This window comes from Notolabrus celidotus, chromosome 18, assembly GCF_009762535.1.
Source record: "Notolabrus celidotus isolate fNotCel1 chromosome 18, fNotCel1.pri, whole genome shotgun sequence".
NCBI lineage: Eukaryota > Metazoa > Chordata > Actinopteri > Labriformes > Labridae > Notolabrus > Notolabrus celidotus.
In genome coordinates, this window is record NC_048289.1 from 24629859 (window position 1) to 24657582 (window position 27724).

Below are 27724 nucleotides of genomic sequence, written 5' to 3' on the forward strand. Positions count from 1 at the left end.
TCGTGGACCTGGATAAAACAATAGGTCTTCTGGGCAAAGAGTGGGACCAAAAGAGACGATCGTCCCATGCCTGTAAGTCATCCTTTGCGCTCTGATCGCTGCCTTGGATGCAGTACAGTAAAAATTTCAGACACTGGAATTAGTAGCAAGGGACGGAGAGATGATTTTGAAATTGTGGATGCTTCAGCAGCATTTGAATCTTACATGTAGAAGCTTTTCGGTTCCTACATGTCAGAAAATGAGAAAGGAGAAAAGGTGACATGACTGATACTGCAGCCAGTCAGCAGGAGGAGCTCTAAATCTTTTCACGTCACTTTTGAGGTGCTGTTTGTCGTCCATCTTTTTCTAACGTTAATGGTTCAAACAAATCACCTACATGTTAAACTACTTTCGTTGACTTATCAAGAATCCAACAGTGGATAAAAGTAATGCAAGTTGTCCCCTCTCGTTGTTGAAAAACTAGCAGAAATTTAGTACACAACTTAAATATAAAATGAAACTTAAAGCTCCAGTAAGGAACATTTGGTTTGTGTTAGTTTTGGCACCCCCTGTGGACAAAGCATCACCTCATATATGCTGATATTGTCCTGTTTAACTTAAATCACATCCTCGGGCGCCGGTAGCCAATTGGTAAGGGTATGCACCCCATGTACAGGATACAGTAGTTTCTAGTTTGACTTCGGGTCACAACCCTTCGTGATGTCTTCCCCCATGCTCTACTTCCCACATTTCCTCTCTTCAGCTGTCCTCTCTAATGCAGGCCCAGTGTATTTACTCTACATTTATTTGAAACTTTTGTGAGCCACCTCGTGATATGTACATTTCAGACTTTCAACAACGTCTCAAAAACCATTAAGCCATATCAAGTTGTCTCTGTCTGTAGTATCAGTCTTACTCTGTATCTATCTGAAGCTCTGTTTCTATAGCAGGCTATGAAATGAATAACACGCACACAAAAGCGTTGGTAACATTTTTCACTGCTTTGGCTGCACATAAAGTTTGACATGAACAGTACAATTAATTAGTTTTTAATTCCTCAAATTATTTAAAGCACTATCAGGTGATGTTTATCTCTCATCTGCCACTTGGAATATTTTCAAAGTCCCTCTGGGTGAAGGTTTGTTTGTTTTTAATCTCCACATATTTTAAGTGGGTGGAGGGTTAAAAGCTGCTGTGTGCTTACATCCAGATTTAATGATACGTTTGATATGAATAATATTAGTGTGTCAAAACAAGCAATGCAAGGATTAACATAAGAAAAATAGTGTAAGACAATTGGCTGCTATGTGTAGGATCTACATATATATTCTCTGGGGGATCTGCATAAATCATACTCAGATTTTCAGATGTGGTTTCACTTTTTGTGTTATCCCTAATAAAGCCTATTTTATATGGATTTGGTACAAAAATGAACAGTCCTATATATCTGAAATGTCTCTGTAAGCAGAGGACGCTGCTTTTTACATTTCAATACACTATAGAGTTTTATAAAAGGTAATGGATCTTTTACATATAACCTGAAGAATGATAAGCAAACTACAGACGAAACTAACACCTTATTCTTGATAAGAGGTGCTCCAGGTCCATCTTTCAGCTTTACCCTGTATTGACTGAAGTGTGATCAACAGAATCTAATAACAGGAATATATTGCTTTTTAAGGGTTTATATATTTATTGCGTTGGCCGTTTAAAGCCCAGGAGCTTAAAACCTCATTAAGATGAATGATTGATATACCGAGAGCGTGAATGGTGAGAAGAGGTAGGACACATTCAACCCAGTGTTGCTTTGAAAGGAGCTTTGAATCAAAGATGGGAGGTGCTGTTAATTACCAGGGCGTCTCTGAAGGCCACAGATGAGACCGACACTCTATCTGAAACCTCCCATCAAAGTAAAAGTGTATGTGGAGATCTTTATGAGCTCTAAGAAATCTCACCTGGCTTTAATAAAAGTTCAAAGGTATTGATTTAATAAAATCTTCAAAAAAACATCTGATCAAAGAGGCTCGCTCCAAATGGAAATAGAGGGGTATACGTAAAGCTGTGAGGTGTTTGTTGTGTACACACTGAGAACCAGTTGCTTTAAAGTGACTAATTAATGAGAAAGAGTTTAAACCTATTCCATGACAGACTTCATTTTGTGACCACCATGAGTTGGGAACGACATCAGGATCCCTCCAGTGGCTTTTTTGGTTGTTAAGTTTCCACTGCACTTTGAGTTATTGCTGACAAATCAAATTTTAACAGGGGAAACAAGCTCTGGCAGTGTAACGGTCACAAACCTTTTGCCCCACAATGACCTGGTCAGTGATCTTCTGATTATTCATACTTTCGCTGTAGCAGCACAGGAACATTCACAGTTGATACAAAAAAGATTGGGCTGGGTGTCTTCAAGGATTGAAGATCGGGATCGAATCTTTGTGTTTCGTTTGTTTTTCTTTTTTTTCCCGTTGCTTAGCGCCGCTCGAGTGGCTGCTTGTTGCAGCAGCTCTCTCTTTGTTGTTCTTTTTTTCGACTCTTTTTTTTTACATCTGTTTAATTATCTTTGTATTTGGAGCCTGTCATGACTTTTAATGACTCATTTGTTGGCCATAGACACCGAACTGGCTGCGTTTGCAGTGGTGTTGTTACTGTTTTTGTTCCTGTGTGAGTCTGGAGATCCAGCGTGTAACCTTGGTAACATTGTTTACATACGAGATCAGCTGTCAGCAGCCCGTAGCATGTTGATGCTAGGCCCGATGTTCCCTGTGAGCTGAGGAGAAGGAGGCAAGGACGACGTGCTGGTATCAATCAATCAATCAATCAACGTTTATTTGTATAGCGCCAAATCACAACAAACGTTATCTCAAGACGCTTTTACAAACATAGGAGTCCTAGACCACTCTATGTCAATATATATCTAATCTATCAGAATATATATCTAAAAACAAGAAATATTCATCAAAGACGACAGCTTGACCATAATCCTTCTGTCAGCCACCACCTCCACACGGTCCAGGACTGAGCTGGCCTTCTTCAACAGTTAGTTCAGTCTTGCTCTCCTGTATCCTGTCCGCCCACAGCAGGGGAAATCCTTCCAATGTGGCGTTCGTGTCCAGTGTTAGCTCTGTTAGCATGATGCTACTCTGCCAGTATTCCCTCTGGTGCTGGGTTAGCTCGTCCACCTTATCGTGGAGATAGATCTTACTTTCCCCATAACGGTGGGTGGAAGGACAGGTCGATGTTGTCTTTTTTAGCTTGCACCTCAATACCAGCACATTGTCCTTGCTACCTTCTCCTCAGCTCGCAGGGAACATCAGGCCTAGCATCATTTAGCATCAACATGCTACGGGCAGCTAACAGCTGATCTCGTATGTAAACAATGTTACCATGGATACACGCAGGATCTCCGGACACAGACAGGAACAAAAATAGCAAAAACACCACTGCAAACGTAGCCAGTTTGGTGTCTATGGCTAACAAATGAGTCATTAAAAGTCATGACAGGCTCCAAATACAAAGATAACTAAACAGATATGAAAAAAGTTTGAAAAAAGAACAACGAAGAGAGAGCTGCTGCAACAAGCAGCCACTCAAGCGGCGCTAAGCAACCAATGGTACTGAGGATCAAGCTAAAAAGGACGACATCGACCTGTCCTTCCACCCACCGTTATGGGGAACGTAAGATCTATCTATGATAAGGTGGACGAGCTAACCCAGCACCAGAGGGAATACTGGCAGAATAGCATAATGCTAACAGAGCTAACACCGGACACAAACGGCACATTGGAAAGATTTCATCTGCTGTGGGCGGACAGGATACAGGAAAGCAAGACTGAACACACTGGTGAAGAAGGCCAGCTCAGTCCTGGACCCTGTGGAGGTGGTGGCTGACAGGAGAATTATGGCCAAGCTGTCATCTTTGATGAACATTTATTTTCTATATATATTCTTGTTAAATTCTTGTACTGTACACCTTTTTTTTTTTTTTGCTGCTGTAACTCCATGAATTTCCCCGTTATGGGACGAATAAAGGAGTTTCTTATCTTATCTTATCTTATCTTAGGAAGAAAAAGTTGTATGGATGGGTCAACAAAGCATTGAACCTTTATTGCTGGATACCAAGATTGTTCCTGGTTTCCTACTATGTTGTTATTGTTGTGTGTAAACCATGACTATGATGGTAACTTAACCAGCAGAGATCACAGGAGGGTTATCTGTAAATCTGCTTGTGTGGAATGTAGTTTGATCTGGAGGCCACCTTGATCGTCTTCTGCCATGGTTTACAATTCCCAAGCTAAAAAAGTCATTTTGTCACAACTTTTCAGATTTGGTATACAAAATATAATCAATACATGTATTTTGATGATTTATTCTAAATTAACCACTGATTGAATATTGATTCTCATGGGGAATTAAGCTAGCTCCAGCTGTAGATCAAACAATTTAAAAGTAAGACCCACTTTTACAAGGTTTAAATTAAAATGATGTTCATTATGTGACATCAATAAAAATGTAATCAACATGAATCTGTGATGGGAGAAAAATCACTTTTTTCGACTCCCTGGTCTTCTTTTCGTAGCTCCAAAGACTTTCAGTTAAACAAATGTGTTGAACCCATTGATAGTGACTTATCACTGTGGTTATCACGCCTGTGGCCCACTGATGAAAGCCTTCTCAATGAGTGACGTATTTCCCATCGCCAAGAGTGGCTGTTCCCTCTTAGATGGAAAGAAAAGTAATTCTCACAGACTCAGTATTAAGCCCAATTGTGTGTGAAGTGGCTTGTTTTTGTCGGTCTCTGCGAGCCCTAAGAGCCACCCTAGAGCAAACATGGTAACTATGACACAGCAATCAAAGGAAAGATAGATGACGTGGCGGATCATGATGGGAGTCACAGAGACGACATTGTTTGAATCTGTTGGAAATGAGGCTGAGTGGAAATTCTGAAAGTGGGGTTATATACCCCTAACACTGTTGAACTTAGAAGTGCGTCACCTGTGCATGAGACTTACTGATTACACTCAATGGGTTCTGTACATTTAAAACAGTATCATCATTTTAAGTTTGTGTTAAAGCCATAGACTGTACAATCAATGTACGTTGTATCTGTGACATCACCCATCTGTTTCTGAAGTGCTGTTTTGAAGCCGATTGTCGGCGGGTGCCATTTTGAAATGCTAAACTCAACCTAACTTCTGTCGAGCAAGTGTGAGGTAAAGAGGCGGGCCTTTAGCCTTTTCGCTAACAGCTATAGGGTGCCCGCCTGTCAATCAAGTTAGCTATGCCCTTATCTGGGCAAAAATTGTAAGCTTTATATCATCAAATATGACGAGTTATAAAAAAAATCACCCCCCCTTGCAGTGTGTGCCGTGAGAGAAGTTAGCTATTCAGATCTAAACCGTTTTTTTGAACCAGGCTGTAAACATGTTTATTATTGCTGTGAAGATCGTCTTTATTGAATGGGTGTGTATGTGGTTTCCGGTGTTTCTGCAGCCAGCCTCAAGTGGACGCTCGATGAACTGCAGTTTTTAGCACTTTTGCATCGGCTTCATATTTAAAGACCTGAAGTTGCCAAGTAATTATAGCACTTTCAGTGTTTGTTAGAGCCGTAGAGTAATTCGAGTGTATGTGCCTTTCATTGTCATGCTGCAGGTAATTGGTGCTGCTAAATGGGAGCAACTTAACATGTGCGATGCAATGTGTGGTTTTATCTGAGCAGGACAAGGAGCAACATATATTCTAACCGTAGCATTGTTTTGTTTTTTTTATAGTTTTGTTGCTTTTGTGGAAATAAAAGTTAATAGCGACTAGAAAAGTGATTTTTGTTTGTCAATATTTTTTTAAAGTCATATTTTGGGGGCTTTTACATCCTTATTTTATAGAGGGGAGGACAGTGGATAGTGTAGGGAACTGGGAGAGAGTGGGGGAATGACATGCAGGAAAGAGGCCGCAGGCTGGATTCGAACCCGGGCCACCTGCTACGTGGGCGTGCAACTCAACCATTAGGCTAAGTCTGCGCCCTGTTTGTCGATATTTTGAATAAATTCTCAGTTTGTTTAATTTTATACGGCTTCCATTTCATTTTTCAGCAAACCTGTTTTACAACGCTCAAGTCAGAAGTATCATGTCCTGCAGGAGTGGCCAATTAGGTTTTTGCTAAAAGTTGCCTCGACAGTGTTGTCAATAATAATATTAATAATAGTCTTTATTTATATAGCACTTTTCAATACAGGTAACAAAGTGCTTCACAGTGGGCAATAAAAACAAGAAGAAGTGCAAAGCAAAATGGAGCGATAACAAATAAAATGAAATAAAAACCCTTAAAAGAAGACCCTTAAAAACAGAGTTAAAATTAAATAAAATCACACAATAAAAGCTTTTTTTTCTTTTAAATGTGTCTTCATTAACGACATAAAACAAGGGACTGATTCTGCAAGTCTGATATCCTCTGGCAGGCTGTTCCAGAGTGTAGGAGCCCTGACTGAAAACGCTCTGTCCCCTTTGGTTTTCAGTCGGGTTCTTGAATAAGTTGATGATTCAACAAAGCTTAATGTGTGATCATCCTGTCGTTAAAGAAGATATTACTATCAAGAAAATTACGATTTTCACTTCAATAACACAATAATCATCCAACATGTGCAAACTTAAATACACTTAACTTTAAAAAAAATTGCACCAGGTGTTTTATTAGAATATTACCAACAAGTTTAAATGTTTCAATGTTACAATGGCACTGCAGTGACAGTGTGGGGCTTCTTCTAATGTGTGCTTGTGTTTCTGTGTTTGTGTGTGTGGGTTGGTTCAGAGATGGGTAGAGATGGAGAGGTGATTACAGGCATCACACTGGGGGGTTGGATTACAGAGGATTACACGCATGCACACTTGCACACACTGACAAACACACACATACTTTTATGTGCCACACAAGAGGCTAAAAGCAGGGCTAATACTGTCAAACAAAAGGGGTCGGATAAAAATGAGAAAATGAGCGATAAGTGATGAATTTACAAACAGGTTTTAATAAAATATGTTCAAAACATTAAAGCAGATTGTATGTTTGACTCTTCCTCTCTGTCTTTCGTTCTCCTTTCATCCCTTGCCCCTTTTCTGTCCATCTTTTCCAGGCAGTAGGTTGCCAACATGGCCGTTCCCAGGGGACATCCTCCTCCTTCCCCTTGGCCTCCGCTCTTCCTCCTCCTCCTCTTCCTCCTCCTCCTCATCTCCTCCCCGCTCCCTCTGCAGGCCCGGCCGCTCCTCCTCCACTCGTCCATCAACGTGGCGGTGGTGTTCAGCGGCTCCAGCTACCAGAACGAGGTCAGAGGTCGTCTCAGTGGGGAAAACTTTGTCGACCTGCCCATAGTGGTCAGCCCGGTGACCGTGCTGGTCAACGACACCAACCCCCGCGACCTGCTGACACACCTTTGTGATACCATGGCAACAGAGAAGCTGCACGGCGTTGTGTTTGAGGATGATGTGGGCTCGGGCGCTGGTGCTCAGGTAAAATATGAAAAATGAATTATGCATTTGGAGGGTTTTACGATAAAACATCTACTCAGGTGTCATGGTGCTCAGTCACCCACAGCCTTGTTTCTTAAAGCTGCAGAGGACAATATTTCGTCTTACGCTGTCAGCTTTCATCACAAAGTGCACCTGCAAGAATTTAAAAAAGCTAGGTCTTTGCATTGTAATTATATTGTGATGTTGGTTTTCTCCTTATTGTGAGGGTAGAGGAAGAGACTTCAAGTCCTGAAAATCTGATGGCAACCTGAACTGTGCGTCCACCAGGGGAAGAAGTTCTCGCAATACTTTCACTTATTAAGTTTGTTTTCAAGCTACTTTTGGGAACTTTTTACTGCTTATGAAACAGTGAACCATATGACATACAAGGATACGATAAGATTTGATGCGATGCAATACAATAGGAAACAGCTATGTTATAATAGAATATCAGATGGTTCAATGCCATACGATATGATACAAGATGTGACACGACATGACAAGATACGAAATGACATGATAGGACACAATACTAGGGATGGGTACCGAATTCGGTACTTTTATAGGTACCGACCGAATTCCGTCGGTACTACCGAGTACCGACTCACGAAAAATCCAACGGTACCATGTTTCGGTACCTAAACGCATCCCTGTGACTGTGAGGGATTGGAAGAGGAGGCGAGTTTCCAAATTTTCGCCCTGTAATAAAGTCAGGGACTGACTGGGTGGACGTCTCTGCTCTCTGCAACTCTGCATCTGCGCGGGCGCGAGAACTCACTGCGAGGCAGAACTGCAGAAGGATTAAGTTTATTTCATACAGTCTATGGTTGAGACGGACTCTCTTGCTCCGACTACCTGCCCTGTTTATAACCATTCCTGTGTGCGTGAATGCCCAATAAGTAAGTTGTGTGTCCTGTTATTATAGAGAGACGGAGAACTGACTTTTTTTCCGTCTGCAGCCATTCACGTGTGTTCATTGATAAACTCCCCAAAGAGCAATTAGATGCCACGAGCACGTGTCAGCTAATATATCTAATCACCTATATAATCCTGTTTCTGTTCATTTCATGTTAAATTAAAGAAATATGTTAAATTAAGCTAATTTGAGATTTTTTTTTTTTTTTAATTAATATTTATTACCACATAAACACACAAAAGTACAAAAAATTGGTACCGTTGAGTACCGGTACCGATTCCCAGGTACCAGGTATCGGTACCGTATCGGTTCAAATGTGAAAGGTACCCATCCATACACAATACCATTAATCATATGAGTTGTACGACACGACATGATACGAAACGAAAACGATAGGGTACGGCAAGACATAACAGGATACGGCAGGACACAACACGATAAGACACAATAGGATATGGCAAGACATAACACGATACAATACGATACGATACGACAGGATACAGCAGGACGCAACACGGTATGACCCGACGCAATACAACATGACATGATACGACACAAAGAGATAGGATACGGCAGGACTCAACACAATAAGATACAACAGGACTCAACACAATAAGATACAACAGGACACAACTCGAAACAAACGATACAATAGGATAGACACAACTTGATTTGATACAACAGTATACGACATGACAGGATATATGGCAGGACACTGTATGACATGATGCCACACGGTACGGTACGATACAATACGACACCATACGCTAAAATTCCATATGATACATTATGATATGACACAACATGGTATTGCAGGATATTATAAGACACAAAAACATATGATTGGATACAATACGGTACGATACAATATGATAAGGTGCCTCTGTAGTAATATTAGCACCAGAACATGAACAATTCAACAACCCACATGTAAACAGATTAGTCTCAAATTACTACCATAACTTTTTTATGACCTACCAAAGCAAAGTAAACCATTTATAAATTATTTCTAATAAATGGTTTTAAATGCCTTTCATTGCTGCCATTAATTCTGTTTCTGTTTGACTGATGTACACCACATGGACAACAGGTGCCTTTGAGAACATTTTGCCAGAAGTTTATTAACATTAAGTATAAGGGCTGACATAGACAGCAGTCTAAGTTCAGTAATAAACAGGACGTGAAGCAGATAATTGAAAGACATATATGTCTAATTAACAACTGGTAAATATTCAGTCATCAGCTGATGGAGAAAACTTAAGGATTTGAAACCTCTTCTGAAGTTGCCGTCTTACCTCTTCATGTGGAGGACACCATTGGCAGTGCTGTGTTTCCACTGGCCCTCATAATGTGAACACTAGAACTACTTGAAGGTCCTGGGCAGCTTGAAGCTCCTCGTGAAGAGTTAGTAGCTGGTTTTGAAACAGACCGAAATAATAATGATGCCTCTTCATGACATACAAAAGCAAAGAAGACCATTGGGGACTAGTTTGATTATTTCTGTGTTGTCTGGAACAGCTGCCACAGGGGCAGGAGTCAGACGAGTCCAAGGAAGCACTGTCTTTTCTTCACTTTTTCATTGCATGATAATATTTTTGGATTCTAATGGTAGAAAAAATACTACTTACAAATGTACAGGAAAAGTTTAGAAAGTAATAAGACCACAGGGGTCGCCAAAATCCACCCAAAAGCAAAGAGTTCCTCACAGGAGCTTTAACTTTTCAATCTGATCAAAACACAAGTCATATTTTATCTGTGGAAGTTTCTCCATGCGAACACTAAATCTGTGTGTTTTGTCTTCAGGTGGCTGAAGTGGCACAGATCCTGGACTTCCTCTCCACTCAGACAGCTCTGCCCATCGTAGGCATCAGTGGCGGATCTGCAGTTGTCATACCATTCAAGGTACTGTCAAAATAATGAGCACTGGCACCTCACTATCACTGCAGCTTGAACCAAGGCTGGAGTTGTTTGTCCTCCTCTAAGCTGTGGTCATGTGACAAACAGTGCATGCTGTGGCCCAGAGTTGTTTACGTTACATTCCTCATAAATCGAATAAGCGAACATTAGAGAAGCGAAATGAAAAAGATTGTAGTAATAGGATGAACCTGTAATGTAAATCTTGTCAGCAGAAGCAGCTCTTCTTCTGTCTCCTGTCTTAGTCAGAACTCTTCCTCACCGGCGTCATTCAGCTTAAAACAACTTAAGTAGGTCAGAGCGGTGAAACCTACTCCGGGAAGCAACTCTCTGCATGCAAATATTTGGAAATGAGCGATACAGATGGGTGAATTATCAGCCATCGACCCTCATCAGCTCCTCTAATCTCCGGCTGGGAAAAGTCTGCATTACGGGGAGGAAAACTCTGCTACAAGCGATCTGCATCTCAATCCATCACCCTTGAGCACTTTTAAGAGCAGCAGGTTTTTCCTGCTATGATTTAGCATGTATCTCATTGATGAATAGAGATGGAGGGCAGTGAGCTGTGTAGTTAGATTGTAAAGAGATTGATGACAGCACAAAGATTCTTAATCTACTTTTTTTTCTCCACTTAGTTGCCAAATGGCTCCATCCCTTCTTCCTCTCACTCTGTTCCCTCCTCTCTTCTTCCCCTCTTTTCCTTTAATAGCTTATCTGCCATCATCAACACCTTATATTTATAGAACCAACTCTCACACATAGATACACACATGCAAATGAACACTCTCACACATTTCAGCACACACAGACACAGCCCGACGCGTGCATTCCTACACTCGCTCTACTACATCCAAAACCGAGCAGGAACGTGTGTCTGCCAGTTGTAGGTTTCACCCACGAGCGATGTTTTGTAAACCATAGCATGTTGTATTTATCATCCTCCTGCTAATCAAAAGGTATCTGCAGATGTCTCGTCATAGATGAGTTTTAAACAGAAGGAGTTGTAGCTGCAGGAGGGTGATTGATTTGCTGTGTTTTGATGGCGGAGCGGGAAAAGGCAGAGTGAGTTAGTGAGAGGCAGAGAGAGGAGAAAAGATGCTTCGATGAGGCTCGTCTGACAGCTGCCTGAAGGCGATGTTTTACTGTTTCCCTTCCTTCCTTTAAAGCGAGGTAGTTATTCTTGTTTTCACACTTCTTTCTTTTAATTTCCATTTCAATTTTGCGCCTTTTCTGACTTTCCCTCATTGTCTCATCTTGTCTCGTTCTCCCTTCCATCGTTCTCTCCATCACCTTTAGTCTCTGACACATTTGAATCCACTTTTTTAGGCTCTGCTGTGTCTCCAGCTGAATTCATCAAGGTTGTGGCTTGAAGCGAGAGGCCTGTGCTTCTCTTTGCTCTTTCTCCCAGAGCTCCAGGACCCCATTAAACTGTTAATTAGATCCTTCAGGAGTCTGACACCCCCCCACAGCTCTTATCTTTCATCCCAAAATCAAAACCTCTGACTTCTCTTTTCCTTCTTTAATTTTGCTGCCTGTACCTTTCATAGCTTTCCTTTTCCTTTTACCAGCTGCTTTTCACCTCAAATTAATAAGAAGGTGTTCATATTTACCTCAGATGTGCTTTTGATGCTTGTTTCAGGTTATATTTTTACTCTTTGAAGCAGTAAATGGTGATTTGGGGAAGCTATCGGGTGTCGGGATAGCTTATAGCTAGTGCTAATGACATCTGTCGCATTAATAACTACTAATATTTGTCAGTTAGATTGGATTTATAGTTGAAATGCATGCTACTTAATGTACAAGCCAGTGTTGTAGTACTCAAGTCCAGGACTCATGACTCGACTTGGACTCGAGCATCGATGACTCGGACTTGGACTCAGACTCGAGTGTTGACTGCATAAGGACTCGGATGATAGAGAGGAGGACTCAGGCTTATTGATATAGACTTTTTTAATGTTCATGTTAGATTTTGTGTGTTTCATAGAATGTATTCCATTCAGAGCGAGGGCTGGCACGAGCGTTTGCCTGCCTGTGCGTTCACGTGCCGCCTGCCAGGATTAAAAGACGCTACCAGCTGAGCATTTTTCTTTCAAAGATTTCACAGTAAATGCAGCGAGCAGAGCAACATGTTTGATATTTAAGAGACCCATCAAGGAAAGGAAAGAGACAAGCTCAAATTTAACAGACATCTGTCCAGGATGAACCAAATAGTTAGAGAGATGCTAAAGTTTCTTGAGACTGTTCATATTAATAATATGATAATATTAGTATCTCAAATAACTAAACCCTTGGGTCTGAGTTGTTTGGTCAGTGAAAATTCTGATTAATAGTGTTTGGGCTGAGTTTATTGGACACCGGCAGTGATCCCAGAATCTCTCACCCCGTCCCCTCGTTAACAGAAGCGCAGTGCGCATTTACACATGGTGCACAGCGCTGTGACTTAATTCATGAATTATTCTCAAGACACACCAGCGGGATTTCGTTAGAATTTCATTGCAGTGGCAATTAGACCTTGTCAATTTACTAAAATCAAAACTGAAAATCAAACCGGCCACGGTGATCATACAAAGGATTAGACACATTTTAAATGTCCAGGAAAAGCTGCAGTTTCTCTGATGTCTTATCAAACACAAAAGGTTTCTCACAAAACAGTCTGTAGCGTCCTCATGCTCTAACGTCTTCTGTCGGCCCCTTACCTGCCCATTCAGGTCCAAAACTATGTGTGGTAGTGTGAGATTCAGAAATGGAGAAAATCGCTGTGACTGTCACTAATGTTTTCTTCTTCTCTTGCTATTTAATGCAGTTAGCATTCTTTTATCTTCTGTTACTCAATGCGGTTAGGAAATAGCTATAAGATGCTCCATATGTCTGGCGGGAATACCGTATTACAACCAGGCACCGGTAAAAACGATGTAAAATGTTGCTTTTAAAATGAGAAAATATTCGCAGTAACTCTTCAATTTTTACTTAGTCAACGAATATTTGAATATTCGAAAATCATGTCCTATTCCTAATCCACATTTGTGTACTGGTCACACATTGCTCCGTTGGAAACAAACAACTTGACCTCCATTTTCTTGATCAAAATGTTGCAAAAACGCAACGTCATCTGTGTTTGTTTACATCGGGGTAGTAGACCATTATAGCATTATGGCATTTTGACAGTGGCCATTAACCGGAGCTGCAGTCTGGACTAGAGGTGGGTCGCTACGCTTCAGCTTAGACACAACATATGACTGATATATGGGGCTTTCAATAATACAAATATGAAGAGTTTATTGAATTTACTGGAGATTCTGGAGCCTAACGAGGGTGACAACGTTTAGTAGTTAAGTTGATTAAACTGTCATCCAAAGACCACTCCTGTTTTATGAACGTAACTAGCATTAGAAAATATGAATAAAGATAGTTTTTTATAAATAAGAATTAAGACAAATAAATATCCTCATGTAAAGTATTTTATTCTATGATTGCTCTTGTACTAAAATAACTCTTGAGAGGGGGTCCTCAGAGGGGTTCTGCCTCTTTAATTTGGGGAGAGAAACCTCGTTAGCTTCAACCCTCTTGAGTTATAAACACTCATGTTTGTAATTTGCAGACCTCATCCATGCTGGCTCAGTTTAAGTTATTTAATCTCCCTGCTCGACAGCAAAATGCAGCGATTAGATGCTATCTACCACACCGAGCACCGTTTGTTTGACAAGCCAAAAGTGTTGAGTGACAGTTCTCTGTATAACACGGAGAGTAAAGCACTCTCATCTGAGGTCTGCCTGTCGGAGGCCTCACTCAGCCTCCCTCTTCACTCTCCCCCTCGGCCTCTTCCTCTCTCTTATGCCCTCTTTGTTGTCAGCGAGGAGAGGGGGAGAAAAAAAGCTTGTCAGAGGTGTCTGGCACAATGGGACAGGTGGATTGGATGGAAAAAGACATGTGTGATTCCCCAGGGGATAAAAGAGCTCAATAGTGCGTGATTATCAATAGCCTGATGATGATGAGAATCTTTGATGGCGGCTTTTAAAAAAGGAGCAGCACCCGCCTGTGCCGCCTATTTCTGGTTCCTGTCTTAGTGATCTCTCTATGGCAAACAACACAGAAGGAGGGAACGAGACAAAGATGAAAAGACTGAAGGGAGGAGAGGAAGTGTGTCTTTTGTCAGGCGGAACACACATCAAGCGAAGGCGAAGAGGAGGAAATGAGAGAGAGCGGCGAACGGCGGGGAAAAAAGGCGTAAAGACTGTTCAATAGGGCCTGCGAGGGGAACAGGAAAAATATTGCAACGTGTCTCTCTGAGGAGTTGGAAATCAGAGGTTCAGTGTGTTTTGTCTTAATGTGTGAGTGTGTGTGTGTGTGTGTATGTGTGTGAGAGTATGTGTGTGTGTGTGTGTGTGTTTGTTCTTGGCTGGCTGGTTGTGAGTCACTGCAGTGTGCTGGGTGATCATTAGAGGGTGCTGCTTCCAGATGTTGAATCGTGAGAGTAGTAGAGCTGGAGGGGAGGAAGGAGGGGGAGGAGACAAGGAGACAAGGAGACGAGGGAGGGAGGAGAGGAGACGAGGAAGGCAGGGAGGGAGGAAAAACATTTCCTGATAACAGAAGAACTTAAACTGATTCTGCTCGATATTCTGTTATCTGATTAATGAGTTTCTCTGACAAGATAACAGTAAATGATTATGATAACAATGTTTAATGTGTTCTGAAAGTGACATTTTTTAGCTACATGGCCAAAAGTAAATGGACACCCATTCATTACAGCCAGATGTGACTGTTCACATGACGTTGGAAGATGTTGGGTGCAGGGATTTGCCCCCATTATTATAATCAGGTATTGATGTTAAGCTACGAGACCTTGTTTGCATTCTGTGTTCCAGTTCATATAAACTGAAGGTCAGGGTTAGAAGGGTCTGCATGCTTAATCCATCCATTATCTTCACTGCTTATCCAGGTTGGGGTTACAGGGGTCTGCCGCCAATCCTGGCTGTCATTGGACGGAAGACAGAGTACACCCTGGATAGGTTCACATGTCAATCTCAGGGCTGACAAGGGTTGTGGCGTATCATACTGACCACAGTAATACCGGTATAAATTTCCATGTGATAAAAAAGTGTCATATCGCAGTATAATTGATTTAAAGGTGACATATTATACAAAATCGACTTTTTAATGGTTCTCTACCTGAAATATGTTTCCCTGGCATGTCTACAAACCCCCTGTAAATGGAAAAAATCCATTCTGTCCCTGTTCTGATTTCTCCACCTTTCAGCCGTTTCAGTTTTCAGTGTTTTTCATGCGTCACGACGCCATCCAGTCTGTAACGGTCTATAAGCCCATAGACTGTATAAAATACAACTCAACTCCTCCGTTTTTCATTACCTGCACACGTGTGCTAACAAGGACCTTAGGAGGGAGGCATGCTAGTTGTAGTCTGTCTTAATAAACACAAAGGTCGGTTTTACTCCCCACGTCTGCAGATTTGAAGATCTAGGATGATTTTTATTTTTCATGGAAAAGTGCTAGCGCTAGTTAGCATAGCCACATAGCTACATGTTCGTAGCTGTGTACCAAGACACATGTCGACATACTGACAAATAAAACAACAAGAAACACAAAATCTGTGACCAATCCTTCAGAAAGGTCCTGCTGCAGGCGCCTCTCCGCCAGGATCAGATTCTGGATCAAATTCAGAGGGTTGAAGTAACGTGGGTCTGTGAGAAGCCGTGTCTATGCAGCCAAACATGTAAACATTAGATCAACGTGTTGGACAGCCGAGGCCACATCCACCTCCGGAGGGGGCGTGGTCAGAGAGCTCATTCTCATTTAAAGGCACAGACACAGAAAACAGCCTGTTCTGAGCATGGCTGAAAAAAGTTTTTTTTTTTGAGCAATAAACTTTAAAGACATGTTTTGGGGACCTCTTAGACCAATATATTCTGATGAAAAAGAGCATAATATGTCACTTTCTTCTTGTGTCAAAACTGATGTTAATGTCTACAGTGAAAGAGCACAGTGGTTCAGTCATCAGGTAAACTTCTCCTCTCTCCAAATTTGATGTCAGCTGGTAGCAGCAGCATTATGTGGTTGTGTTCGCTAGCCGGTTCGTACCTTGTTTTTGAAGTCAAGAAGCGCTTGAAGCTCAAAGGAGGAACTTGGTTTGTGTGTCGATTTTGGAGACCCCCTTGGACTTTGCTGTATCTCTTAGCTAATGCTCTCCTGTGCATGTGTCATACAAAACATCAGCTTTCTTTAACAGTCAAAAGTCAAACTTATTTGTGAATACTTCCTGGGAAAAATGTCAAAGTAAGACAGTTTCTAAGAATTCCAAAACAGTCAGTCATGAAGCTGGTGGTCTTGTTTGCTTTTGTAGCTCAAATATTCTCATTATATTACTTTCAGTCTGTTTCATAACCAGCTACAGACTCATCCAAAGCTTCAAACGTGTCAGAGCTACCTGGGTCAACATGTTATATAACACATCATAAGCTGTGTGTTAACGATGTCAAGCTGCAGACGCTAGTTCTCACTTATGACTACAGTTCCAATTGTTTAAGAGAGTGATGCAGTAAGTATTACCCTCCTGGTACCCTATAGCTCCCTTTTCCTCAGCTTGATTAAAGCTGGATAAGTGTTGCAGTACTTGAGTCCAGGACTCAGCAGGGAGTCCAAATGGAGTCCTGAAAAATCAGGATTCATGACTCAAGCACTGATGACTTGGACTCAGAAGACTGAGAGGAGGACTCAGACTTATTGTTTTTGGAAGTTTGTACATTCATTTGCCAGATTTTTAAGAGGTACAACAAATCATGAGTCACATTGAATGCAAACAAGACAAATGCAACATGTTCAGTGTGTGAAAGAACCATTGGACAACCTTAAAGTGTGTGGGCTGCAGGTGATTCTGAGTTTATTAGAAACCTGCAGAAACAATGAGTCCGTCCCCTTTCTGGGGAGGGGAAGTCAGCATGAACAACAACCAGGAAGTCCAGGAAGTAATCAGTGTGGCTTCATTTTATGCAAAAAGATGCTAACAGAAGAACGTGCACTGTCTGTGGTTGTGTGATTTCAAGGAAGGGTGTAAACACCACCAACCTGCTGAACATTTGTCGATCTATGCCGCTGGTGTTTTGATTAAAAGAGTGACCCTTTTCTCTGGCGACTTTCAGCTGAATGCATCAGAAGTCGTCAGTTACATCAGCTGTTGGTTCAGACTTGAAAAGAGTCCTCGTGAATTCATCAATCAATCAATCAATCAATCTTTATTTGTATAGCGCCAAATCACAACAAACGTTATCTCAAGACGCTTTTACAAACATAGGAGGTCTAGACCACTCTATGTCAATATATATCTAATCTATCAGAAGATATATCTAAAAAAAGAAATGTTCATCAAAGACGACAGTTCTTTTAAAATTCATCCTAGTTAGTTTTTTTAATATGACAAAATAAACCCATAAAACACCCTTTTTTAAAGTCATATTTTTGGACTTTTTTGTCTTTATTTGATAAGACATTGAAGAGAGACAGGAGTAGTGGGGAGTAGAGAGCGGGGGAAGACATGCAGCAAATGGTCGCGGCCGGGAGTCGAAACAGCGACCTCTGCAGCAAGGACTGTAGTCTCTGTATGTGGGGCGCTTAGACCGCTAGGCCACCAGCGCCCCATGAAAACCTAAAGGCATTCACAAGAGTTTTCTATAGCTGGTCACCAGTTAATAGAGTTGCTCTTTGAAGCAGAACACCGGTTTCCCTGTCTCGGCAGAGCAGTGAAGATATGTTTTTCCTGTTCTATGTTAACATTAGCACAAAGCAATGGAATCGATGAGGATTGGAGCAATTGGCAGACTCCATAGTGGCGTTCACATCCCTGTTTTGTGATAAACAAAAGATTTCAGGGTTTTAATGCCATCAGAGAAACTTAAAAACACATCAGTGAGCCGGAGTGTTACACTGGATGATGTAAGACAGGGGTTCCCAAAGTGTGGTTTCGGTATGTCTTCAAGAATGTTTTTTTTTAATTTATCTAAAAATAGTACATTTTACCCATTATATTCAAAATTATCGACAAAAATAGTAGCTAAACTTGAAGTAAAACCTTGAAAATAGAAAGTGAAATGAGTTTTCTGCCTTCCTTTTTGACAGATGACTCCTACGTTTAGGGTTAGTGAACAGTTAATTATCAAAAGCATCAGTAGCAGTAGGTTAATTCATAACGGCACAGGAAACACAGACACATGCTCATATAGGTAGGGTCATTTTCTGCAGACCAGCTAAATAAAGCCACATTAAATCACTTTGAGGGACAGTGGGGGTCGAGAGTCTTTGGCACCTACATTTTGGGGGTCCAGGGCTGAAAAGTTTGGGAACCCCTGTTGTAAGAGACCGTATGATAACCTTAGATTTCTCTTTCTCTCTTTCTCAAAAGGCCTCACGCAGCTCTTAGAGCCTGTACTGAAATGGTGTAAAGGCTGCCAGGAGTCCACTAATAACTTGAGCTCTCTGTGCGACTGTCTTGAGACAAGTGGTGAAAATCCTTCAGACTGTCACCAGAAACTTTATGGTGCTGAGAAAACTCCCCGACCCCGAAGCTTTCAGAAAACAAAAAAAAAAAAACGTTCAAACACTTTCTTAAAAATACACTGAGCTTCAAAATGTGTCTGACTGCTGAAAAGACGACAGAAGGAAAATGAACTCAACATGGTATTTAAAAAGTGTGTAATTGGGTTTGTAAAATGTGCTGTGCTGTAAATATAAAAATGAGGATTCAGTTAAATAGTCAGGGAGAAAACAAATTAAGTACAGATGACAAATCTATCATAATCAAACACTATTGAATCCGTCCCCTTGATGCACTATATAATGAACGTTGATCACTCACCGCCCTGTTTTTATTCATTACAGTTGCAAACATCAAATTAGAGATGATCGTGGCTGTAGATAACGATGAAGTCTGGAATAAACAGAGTTGACAGACTTGTGCGTTTGCCAGGACAGGAACAAAAAGGGCCTCATAAATGCAGCTTTCACGTGATGGATTTCTGAAGCAAAGGAAGTGTCAAGCTTTAATATTCATGCACACAAAATCACGTCTTATGATTCTACGCTGTCAGTGGAAGATTGTTTGTCAGGAGTCGCAGTCTAGTGTCAACAAACCAGACTTCCTTCATTGGATCACTGGGAAACTTTGTTTTTTCTTCCCAGTGAGTGACCCATTTCTCTGTTTGACCTTCAGTACTCTTGTCCCTCCCCTCCCTCTCCTCCACATCTGTCTCTCTCTTGGCCTCGTGGTCCAGATTCCTCGTAAACAGGTCATGATCACTGGGAACTATAGTGCGTTTATGGCCTCCTCTAGACATTATGGTCTAGCTAAATAATTGGGGTAGTCGGTCAAACTACTTAACAAACGTGTTTAAATGTCAGAGTTAAAGTAGACGATGCTACCTGAAGGTTGAACGACTGTAAAGTTTCCTTTGAGTGTTGAATTGAATTCACCTCTGCCAACAAATTGAGGATATGAATGTTCAGAATACAACAGTGTAAACTCTTCGCTTTTGCCAACACTAGACATAGGAGTGTATCTCTCTCAGTTCACCACACATCTTTATCTGAGGAGAAAACACACCTATTACTGCAGACAATACTCATATCTTCAGATATTCTATATAATTTACTTCGTAGACCTCAACAGGTACTGACAGTTTTTCCTAAAGTAGTCTTTTGAACACTCCGCTGCTTGCAAGAGAAGACAAACTTTTTCTATGCACATCATTTTTCCTCAAACTTCCTGTTTCCAAATGTCTCCTCCAAAATTTTTAATTCTTGCAAACATTTCTACAAGTACTTGAATAGTAATGGACCATGTTAGTATATCCAGGGTTGTTGTCTTTTGTGGGTTTTTTCAGTGCCATGATTCTTGGATTCGAAAGAATGTATTTATACAGCATCTGTCATACAAATCAAATGCAATTCAAAAGTGCTTTACATTGCTAGGTGGGGATATGTATGTAGCTCCCAAGCCGAATCCTCCCGCCGAAAGAATTGAAGCCAATGCAGAAGTGCTAAAAACTGCAGTTCCCCGATTGTCCACTTGAGGCTGGCTCTGGAAGTACCAGAAACCACATACACACCAATTCAAAAAAGCTGACCTTAACAGCAGAAATAAACATGTTTACAGCCTGGTAAAAAAAAATGAGATTAGCCTGGATAGCTCATTTCTCTCTCGGCACACACTGTACGGGGTTTGAATATTTTCATAACGGCAGTTTTGAAGGTATTAAGATTACGAGTTTTCCATTATGAGAGGCACAGCTGACTTGATTGACAGGCGGGAACACTGTAGCTGTTGGCAAGGAGACTCAAAGCCCGCCTCTTGACCTCACACTAGCTCAACAGAAGTTAGGTTGAGTTCAGCATTTCCAATATGGCCCCCGCCGACGATCCCCAACAGCGCTTGAGAAACAGATGGGTTGTACAATCTAATATTTGCAATGTTTATAGATACACAAAGTAATTTAGCCATCAGAAGAATGTAGTTATATAAAATGAACACTAGACGTAGAAATATTTAGTAGCAAAAAGTGGCAATCCTAAAATACACACCCCTTTAAATGAGACGTAAGAGTAGTTCTTGTTATCTCTGAAACGACTGAAGCTCTCATTTGTAGACATTTCTACAGAAATGTAAAAACACTACACACTGCTCACGTAGTCATATCCGAGTCCATTTGTAAGTGAGCATATGTGTGTGCGACCTGCTTCCTGTTTGACCCACACTTTCGTCTGTGCACCAGGGGGGGGGAGGAACAGCACGCTTTCTCCCCCCCTGTGGGAGGAGAGTAGTGTGCGAGCAACCAGCGTGTCCGCTGTCTTCCTGTCACATTACCATACGCTCCTGCAGCAGGACTGCTAATTACGTCTGTATGTGACAGCCGCACTGCCAAGGTGGTGCGAGCAAGACGGCCGGGAAGGGGGAAGAAGGGAGGGGGAGGGGTTAACTCTGTCCTCCTATGGGAGTGTAGAAGAAGACACAGGTATGGAGGTAAATTAAGTGAAATTCTAGCTTGATTTCACTGAATGATGGATCTTTCACCACTTTTTTTATCCTGATTTTGTTTGCTTTCTCACAATTTAAAACATTTTATAATACAAATATCCAAACACATGGTTGACTTTTCAAAACTCTGCTTTTAGTCTTTTTGTTCATTGTTATTAATCCTAGCAATATCTGTTTAGTTGTTAAAGTTCAGGATGCTGTCGTGAGCCACATTTCAATTTAAGCTCAGACAAAACAGGTATCAAACAAAGTGCAACAATTTACCCAACCAGTGCTGCCAATCCACAGGCATAATTTATTTATTCAGTGTCAGCCTGACATGCTTATGTTCAGCTATTTTTATAGCTATTCTGGTGTGCAGCCCAGTCAGTGGTCTATTAGAGTCTGAGCCTGCGGAGGTGAGTCTCTCTCAAACAGGCTCAGGCTGAGATAAAACTGGTTAAACTGAGTGAAGAAGAGACTGAGCTGTGATATTCCTGTGGTACTCCTCGGGCTGAACGTGTCTCTGGGGCTTTGCAGAGACTCCGAGCAACAGGAAGGAGGGATGACAGTTAGTCACCTCTGAGACGAGAGGATCTGAGACCTGGTCCCAAGTGGCTCTTGACAGTTTAACACTATCTCCTCCACTCTCTCTCTCTCTCTCTCTCTCTCTCTCTCTCTCTCTCTCTCCTCCCCTCTCATCTATCATGTATGACTTTTCCATCTTCATACATGTGCAGTTGTATTCTGTGATTTCACAGCTGTGCTTTTGCCGCTTTTTGTAGGGTGCTGAGAAAAATAGACTTTATTACCCTGAACTTCACACTCTTGCTCCGGCTCACGTCCATTATCAAGTAGAAGTAAATACTTTTACATCTACTGGAGGCCTATCGAATACAGACCTTTTACAGTTTTCATCCGACGTCTATTATTACACAAATTCACACAAAGCTCCCGTGAGGAACTCACAGTTTATATAGATTTTAGCGCCTCCTGTGAACAAAGTGGAACCTTTGTCTCTTGATGTACATGTGTAAATAGTATTTCGTAATAATCTTTATTTACAGATGCAGAATCTGTACTCAGGGGTCTGGATTTTCAGCATGTGAAGGATTCTGGTTTCTGTTTTTTAGTGCATTTATAGTCCAAGTAGTATAATGGTTAAAATAATGGTAAATGGACTTGTACTTATATAGCGCTTTTCTTGTCTGTCTGACCACTCAAAGCGCTTTTACACTACTTGTCACATTCACCCATTCACACCCATTCACTCATTGATGATAGATGCTGCTATATAGTGAGGGACCATCAGTGTTAGCTAATCTCATTCGTACACATTCACACACCACTGAACAACAGCATGTTACTGCCGGGGCTGGGATCAAACTACCAACCTTCTGATTGAAAGACGACCGACTCTACCCACTCAGCCACAGCTGTAGCCACAGTATTGACCAATCATGTATCAGCTGGCTTTAGAATGTGCATGCAAAACAATCCATATGCAAAAGGTGGTGGAGCTGTAAAACATCCAACTTCTATTGAGGTAATTGATACAAAATGTTCTGAATCAAACTCTTAAATTTGAGTAAAAGATATGCCTTACACTGTTTTGTAAAAGCTGATCAGTGGTTACATTTCCCGACTCCTAGAATGCATCAGAAATGATCCATTCGACTGTAGTTTCAAGTTTTCTTCTCCTTTTGAGGAAAGACCTGACGATGTTTGCATTATTACTTTATACACATCTTAATCACGATGTTATGATTTCAGCACATGTAAGAGCAGTAAACTGTAGGTAGATAATGAAAAAGTTGTTTCTATTTCAGGCTTGTTTCACTGAAGTAAGCCTCTAATGCACTTTCTAATGAGAACTTCTTGAAATAGATAAAAAATGGAAACATAAACGCAGTGTAGAAAATCAAGTCTTGGCTGATATCGTTGATGTCTACACAGGACTAACTGAAAAGTTGGCATCTGGATGATGATGATAACCGATTGACCCCAAATTGATTTAGTGCTGATGCTTTTTTGTGATCTACAAAAGCGAACTAGACCATCAGTGACAAGCTCAACTTTTTTAAACGGAAACGTTTCACACTTGTAACCACTGCTTCCTTTTCTAACATTTACGAAAGCCAATGTTCTTAATGAGATATGTTTGACTAAGAAAGATTCAAAGAAAGCATGTTGTTGTGTGTACAAGATTAGAATAGCAAGGGATGCACCTTTGGCTAAGCGTGTGCCCCATGTACAGAGGCTACAGTCCTTGTCGTAGTGGTTGCCGGTTCGACTCCTGGCCTCGAACATTTTCTGCATGTCTTCCCCCACTCTCTACTCCCCAAGTTTCCTGTCTCTCTCTAGCTCATATCCAATAAAGGGAAAAATGCTCGAAACATAACTTAAAAAAATAATTAAGATTAGCAAGGGGGGAAGATGTACTGCTTTGTCCACAGGGGGCACCAAAGTCAGCACAAACCATAAGTTCCTCACAAGGTGCCTCAATTGTGACAGAAAGCTTTTCACCCTGTAATATCTCATCCATCAGCATTTATATGACTTGATTTGAGCGTGTTGTTCTGGTCTCAACAACAACAGTGGAATTTCACCTCAGAGCCAATTCAACCCATTTTTCGTCCTAGTTTATCTTAATGCTGTTTTATCTCAAAATCTCCCAATTAAGGTTGTTTGTTACGGCTAACCCACTAAAAGATTTTTCCTCCTCTGATTCTCTCATCCCATCTTCTGTTATATCAGGGCCTCTCTCACTCTCCGATAGCCCCTCCACCACTCTCTACTCGCCATGTTTCCTGTCTCTCTCCAGCATATATCCGATAAAGGAAAAAAATGGGGACATATCACGCTTTTTTTTTATGCTCAAAAAAACACTTTGAAATCAGATTTTGGCATGCCTGAAAAGTCCTCTTCTTCATTCCTCATCAGAACACTCTGTTTTCTCTCTGACCACGCCCCCTCCGGAAGTGGATGTGCCTCGGCTCTCCAGCACGTTGATCTAATGTTTACATGTTGGCTGAATATACACGGCTGCTCAGAGATCGCGTTACTTCAACCCTCTGAATCTGATCCTGACGGAGAGGTGCCTGTAGCAGGACCTTTCTGAACGATTGGTCATAGATTTAGTGTTTCTTGTTGTTTTATTTATCAGTATGTAGACGTGTGTCTTGGTACACAGCTACGAACATGTAGCTATGTGGCTATGCTAACTAGCGCTAGCACTTATCCATGATAAATAAAAATCATCCACTAGATCTTCAAATCTGCAGACATGGGGAGTAAAACCGACCTCTGCCAGAAAGGCAGCAGGACCTTTTATGAAGGATTGGTCACAGATTTAGTGTTTCTTGTTGCTTTATTTGTCAGTATGTCGACGTGTGTCTTGGTACACAGCTACAGCTACAGCTACAGCTACAGCTATGAACATATAGCTATGTGGCTATGCTAATTAGCGCTAGCACTTATCCATGACAAATAAAAATCATCCACTATATCTTCAAATCTGCAGACGTGGGGAGTAAAACCGACCTTTGTGTTTATTAAGACAGCCTACAACTAGCATGCCTCCCTCCTAAGCTCCTTGTTAGCACACATTTGTGCAGGTAATGAAAAACGGGGGAGGGATTCAGTATTATTTTATCCAGTCTATGGGCTGAACAAGCTCCGAGCTCTGACTCCGTGACAGACCTGATATTGTTGTTACGTAACAAAAACACGGAAGTCTGAAACGGCTCGTTTCACACACATTTACAGAAAGGTGTAGAAATCAAAACAAGGGCAGAATGGATTTTTTTCATTCTCGGGGGGTTTGTAGACATGCCAGGGACACATATTTCAGGTAAAGAACCATTAAAAAGTCAATTTTGCATGATATGTCACCTTTAAGGCTTTTGTAACAACAGTTGAATTTCACCTCAAAGCCAATTTAAACCATTTTTCGTCCTAGTTTATCTTAATTCAGTTTTATCTCAAAATCTCTCAATTAAGGTTGTTTGTTACGGCTAACCCACTAAAAGATATTTCCTCCTCTGATTTTCTCATCCCGTCTTCTGTTATATCAGGGCCTCTCTCACTCCCCGATAGCCCCTCCCCCCTCTCTCATCCCTGTAGCCTACTTTTTGAATGCTCTTTGAAGGACACGGGTTCAGCAGGCTGTGATAACTTCCATCTTATCTGTCGGCACACAGAAACACACAGCGAGACTGTATGCAGATGTATGCTAACACAAACCCGTACCACATTAGACCTCCCACTTTGACAGAAGTAGAACAGAAGGAGTGAGTGTTAGCAGTTTGAAGACACTTGAGACTGAATATGGGCAATCAGAGCTGTGTTGTGTAATCTGAGGGATGATAAAGGTGAGGACTGTCGTACAGATATACACTGAAACCCTTTCTTGTAGGACACATCACTCTGCATCTTCATTTTTGGTGCATATTTGACTGTTGCAAAACCAAGTATTAAGTTATTTTGTTCATATGTTTGCTGGTCAGGTTGTACATTTTGCCAATTAATAAACTTTCAACACTTTTGAGGGCATCGCAGGTTTTCATGAGGATGTTAAAGCATTACATAAAGCCAATTTAAGTACCATTGTCCAAGCACAGGTCACTAAAATGTAGTCTTTATCCTTTGTAAGTTGTCACTTCTCATCAACTTAATTGGTGTCTGTTCCTGTGTGCTGCTTCTGGACTTTTAAGAAAGCTGTTTTAACAAGTGAAAGTATGCTTATTGAAAAAAAAAAAGAGGACAAATGATTAAAGTGTACTGTCCTTGCAGTGGCAAAGTTTCATCCAAATGTAAATGTTCCGCAGTGGTAAAAATGTTAAAGGTGCTGCTAAAATGAGGAGCAGCAGACGAGTTAATTTGAAAAGCTTTTTTCTGATCACTTCCTCTATGGCGGAAAGTTGAACAGCGAATCTCGGCCAGCTGATACTTCACTTTTCTCTATGATGAAAAATATTTTATAACCCCTTTGCCAACGAAACCTATCCAGAAGTCATGATGTACCTTTAGAAATACATATTCAAAAGTCTTATTAGGGAATACTGTCCTGTACTGAAATGTCAAGGTGCTCGAAACTTCTATGACAGCAAACATCCACCCTGCTGAGGTATCTTCATGTAAAACCACCTCTAGAGATGTTTGTACTTCTCCACCTTTCACCCCATGAAAGATTCTTCCACATCTGAGTCCCTAAATGTGTCACCCTCTCTCTTTTCAGGCTGAAGGATCCTCCTTCCTGCAGATGGGAGCGTCTCTGGAGCAGCAAGTTATTTGCATGTTCAAGGTAAAGAAATGTCTTTAATATGTTACAGTGACAAAACTTGTCTGGAGAGTCAAATGTGACAACTGGGATGTCTCTGGGAGATGAGCATCATGTAGGGACATCCCAGTCATCAGTGGGATACATAATCTGAAGTGCAGGCCAAGTAACATTAGGACATTCAGTTGATTAGATTAGATTAGATTAGATTAGATTAGATTAGATTAGATTAGATTAGATTACATATACTTTATTGATCCCCCATTAAAGGAAATGATTTAGTTCCAGCAGCTTACAACACGGTACAGGAGAATACAACAATTGTACTTACATAGTTAAATATATAATAATAATAATAATAATAATAATAATAATAATAATAATAATAATAATAATAATAATGATACAGGTAAAAATAGACCAAAATAAAATATAGCAAATATTACAGATATATAAAATTGCACCAGGTTGGTTTTTGTTATGGAACCAGTTTCAATGTGATAATAGTAATTGAAGTATATAATGTTTTGAGAGTCAATGGGACAATCTTGGATCAGTCACGACCACTCTCATCGAAATAATTAATTATTTGCATAAAGTAAGTTGTATTTCACTGCATGGCTCTGTTCTGTGAGCTCCCTGCCCTTCCATGTGCTTACGTGGAACACCAAAGCCTGAGGCGGGGAGAGCACACCTCCCCTCTCTTTCCTGTGCATACATGAAAAGCCAAGGCAGGCCGAGCAGCAGCAGCAGCAAAAAAGACCAACAGGGTCTGAACAGAGCAGGCATCAGTGACAATACGACACTGGAATAATGAGACAGCACAAAAGGAGGTGCTGGGGTGGTGGTGGGTTGCAAAGGCAGGCGAAGCAGCAAGAGCAGGCGGGCTAAAGCAGTTTAAATACGATAGGCATTGTGCTTTTTGCCAATTGGATGGGTGGATGTGGTGAGGTGAGGTGTTAGTCTGAGGTGTTAGGCTGGCGTTAAGAGCCGCTGATATACTGTGGGCCGAGCTTGACTTCTTGCCTGCCTTAACTGATTCTCAACCTCTAGCACTTCAGCTTTGCTTCTTTATCTATTTCAACATTGACAGGAACATCCACTGTGAAAGTTGCATTTCTTA

At 41.1% G+C, this 27724-nt stretch overlaps 1 protein-coding gene across 1 annotated transcript in view; it reads left to right on the forward strand.

Moving 5' to 3' along the window:
* Positions 1-27724, forward strand: part of LOC117830433 (glutamate receptor ionotropic, NMDA 2C-like) — an 87221-nt gene that overhangs the window by 13624 nt on the left and 45873 nt on the right. The window contains exons 3-5 of the mRNA XM_034708546.1: positions 7104-7476; positions 10196-10294; positions 26560-26625. Coding sequence (XP_034564437.1) covers positions 7120-7476; positions 10196-10294; positions 26560-26625 — 522 coding nt within the window. The 5' untranslated portion in view covers positions 7104-7119. The remainder of the gene's footprint in view (positions 1-7103; positions 7477-10195; positions 10295-26559; positions 26626-27724) is intronic.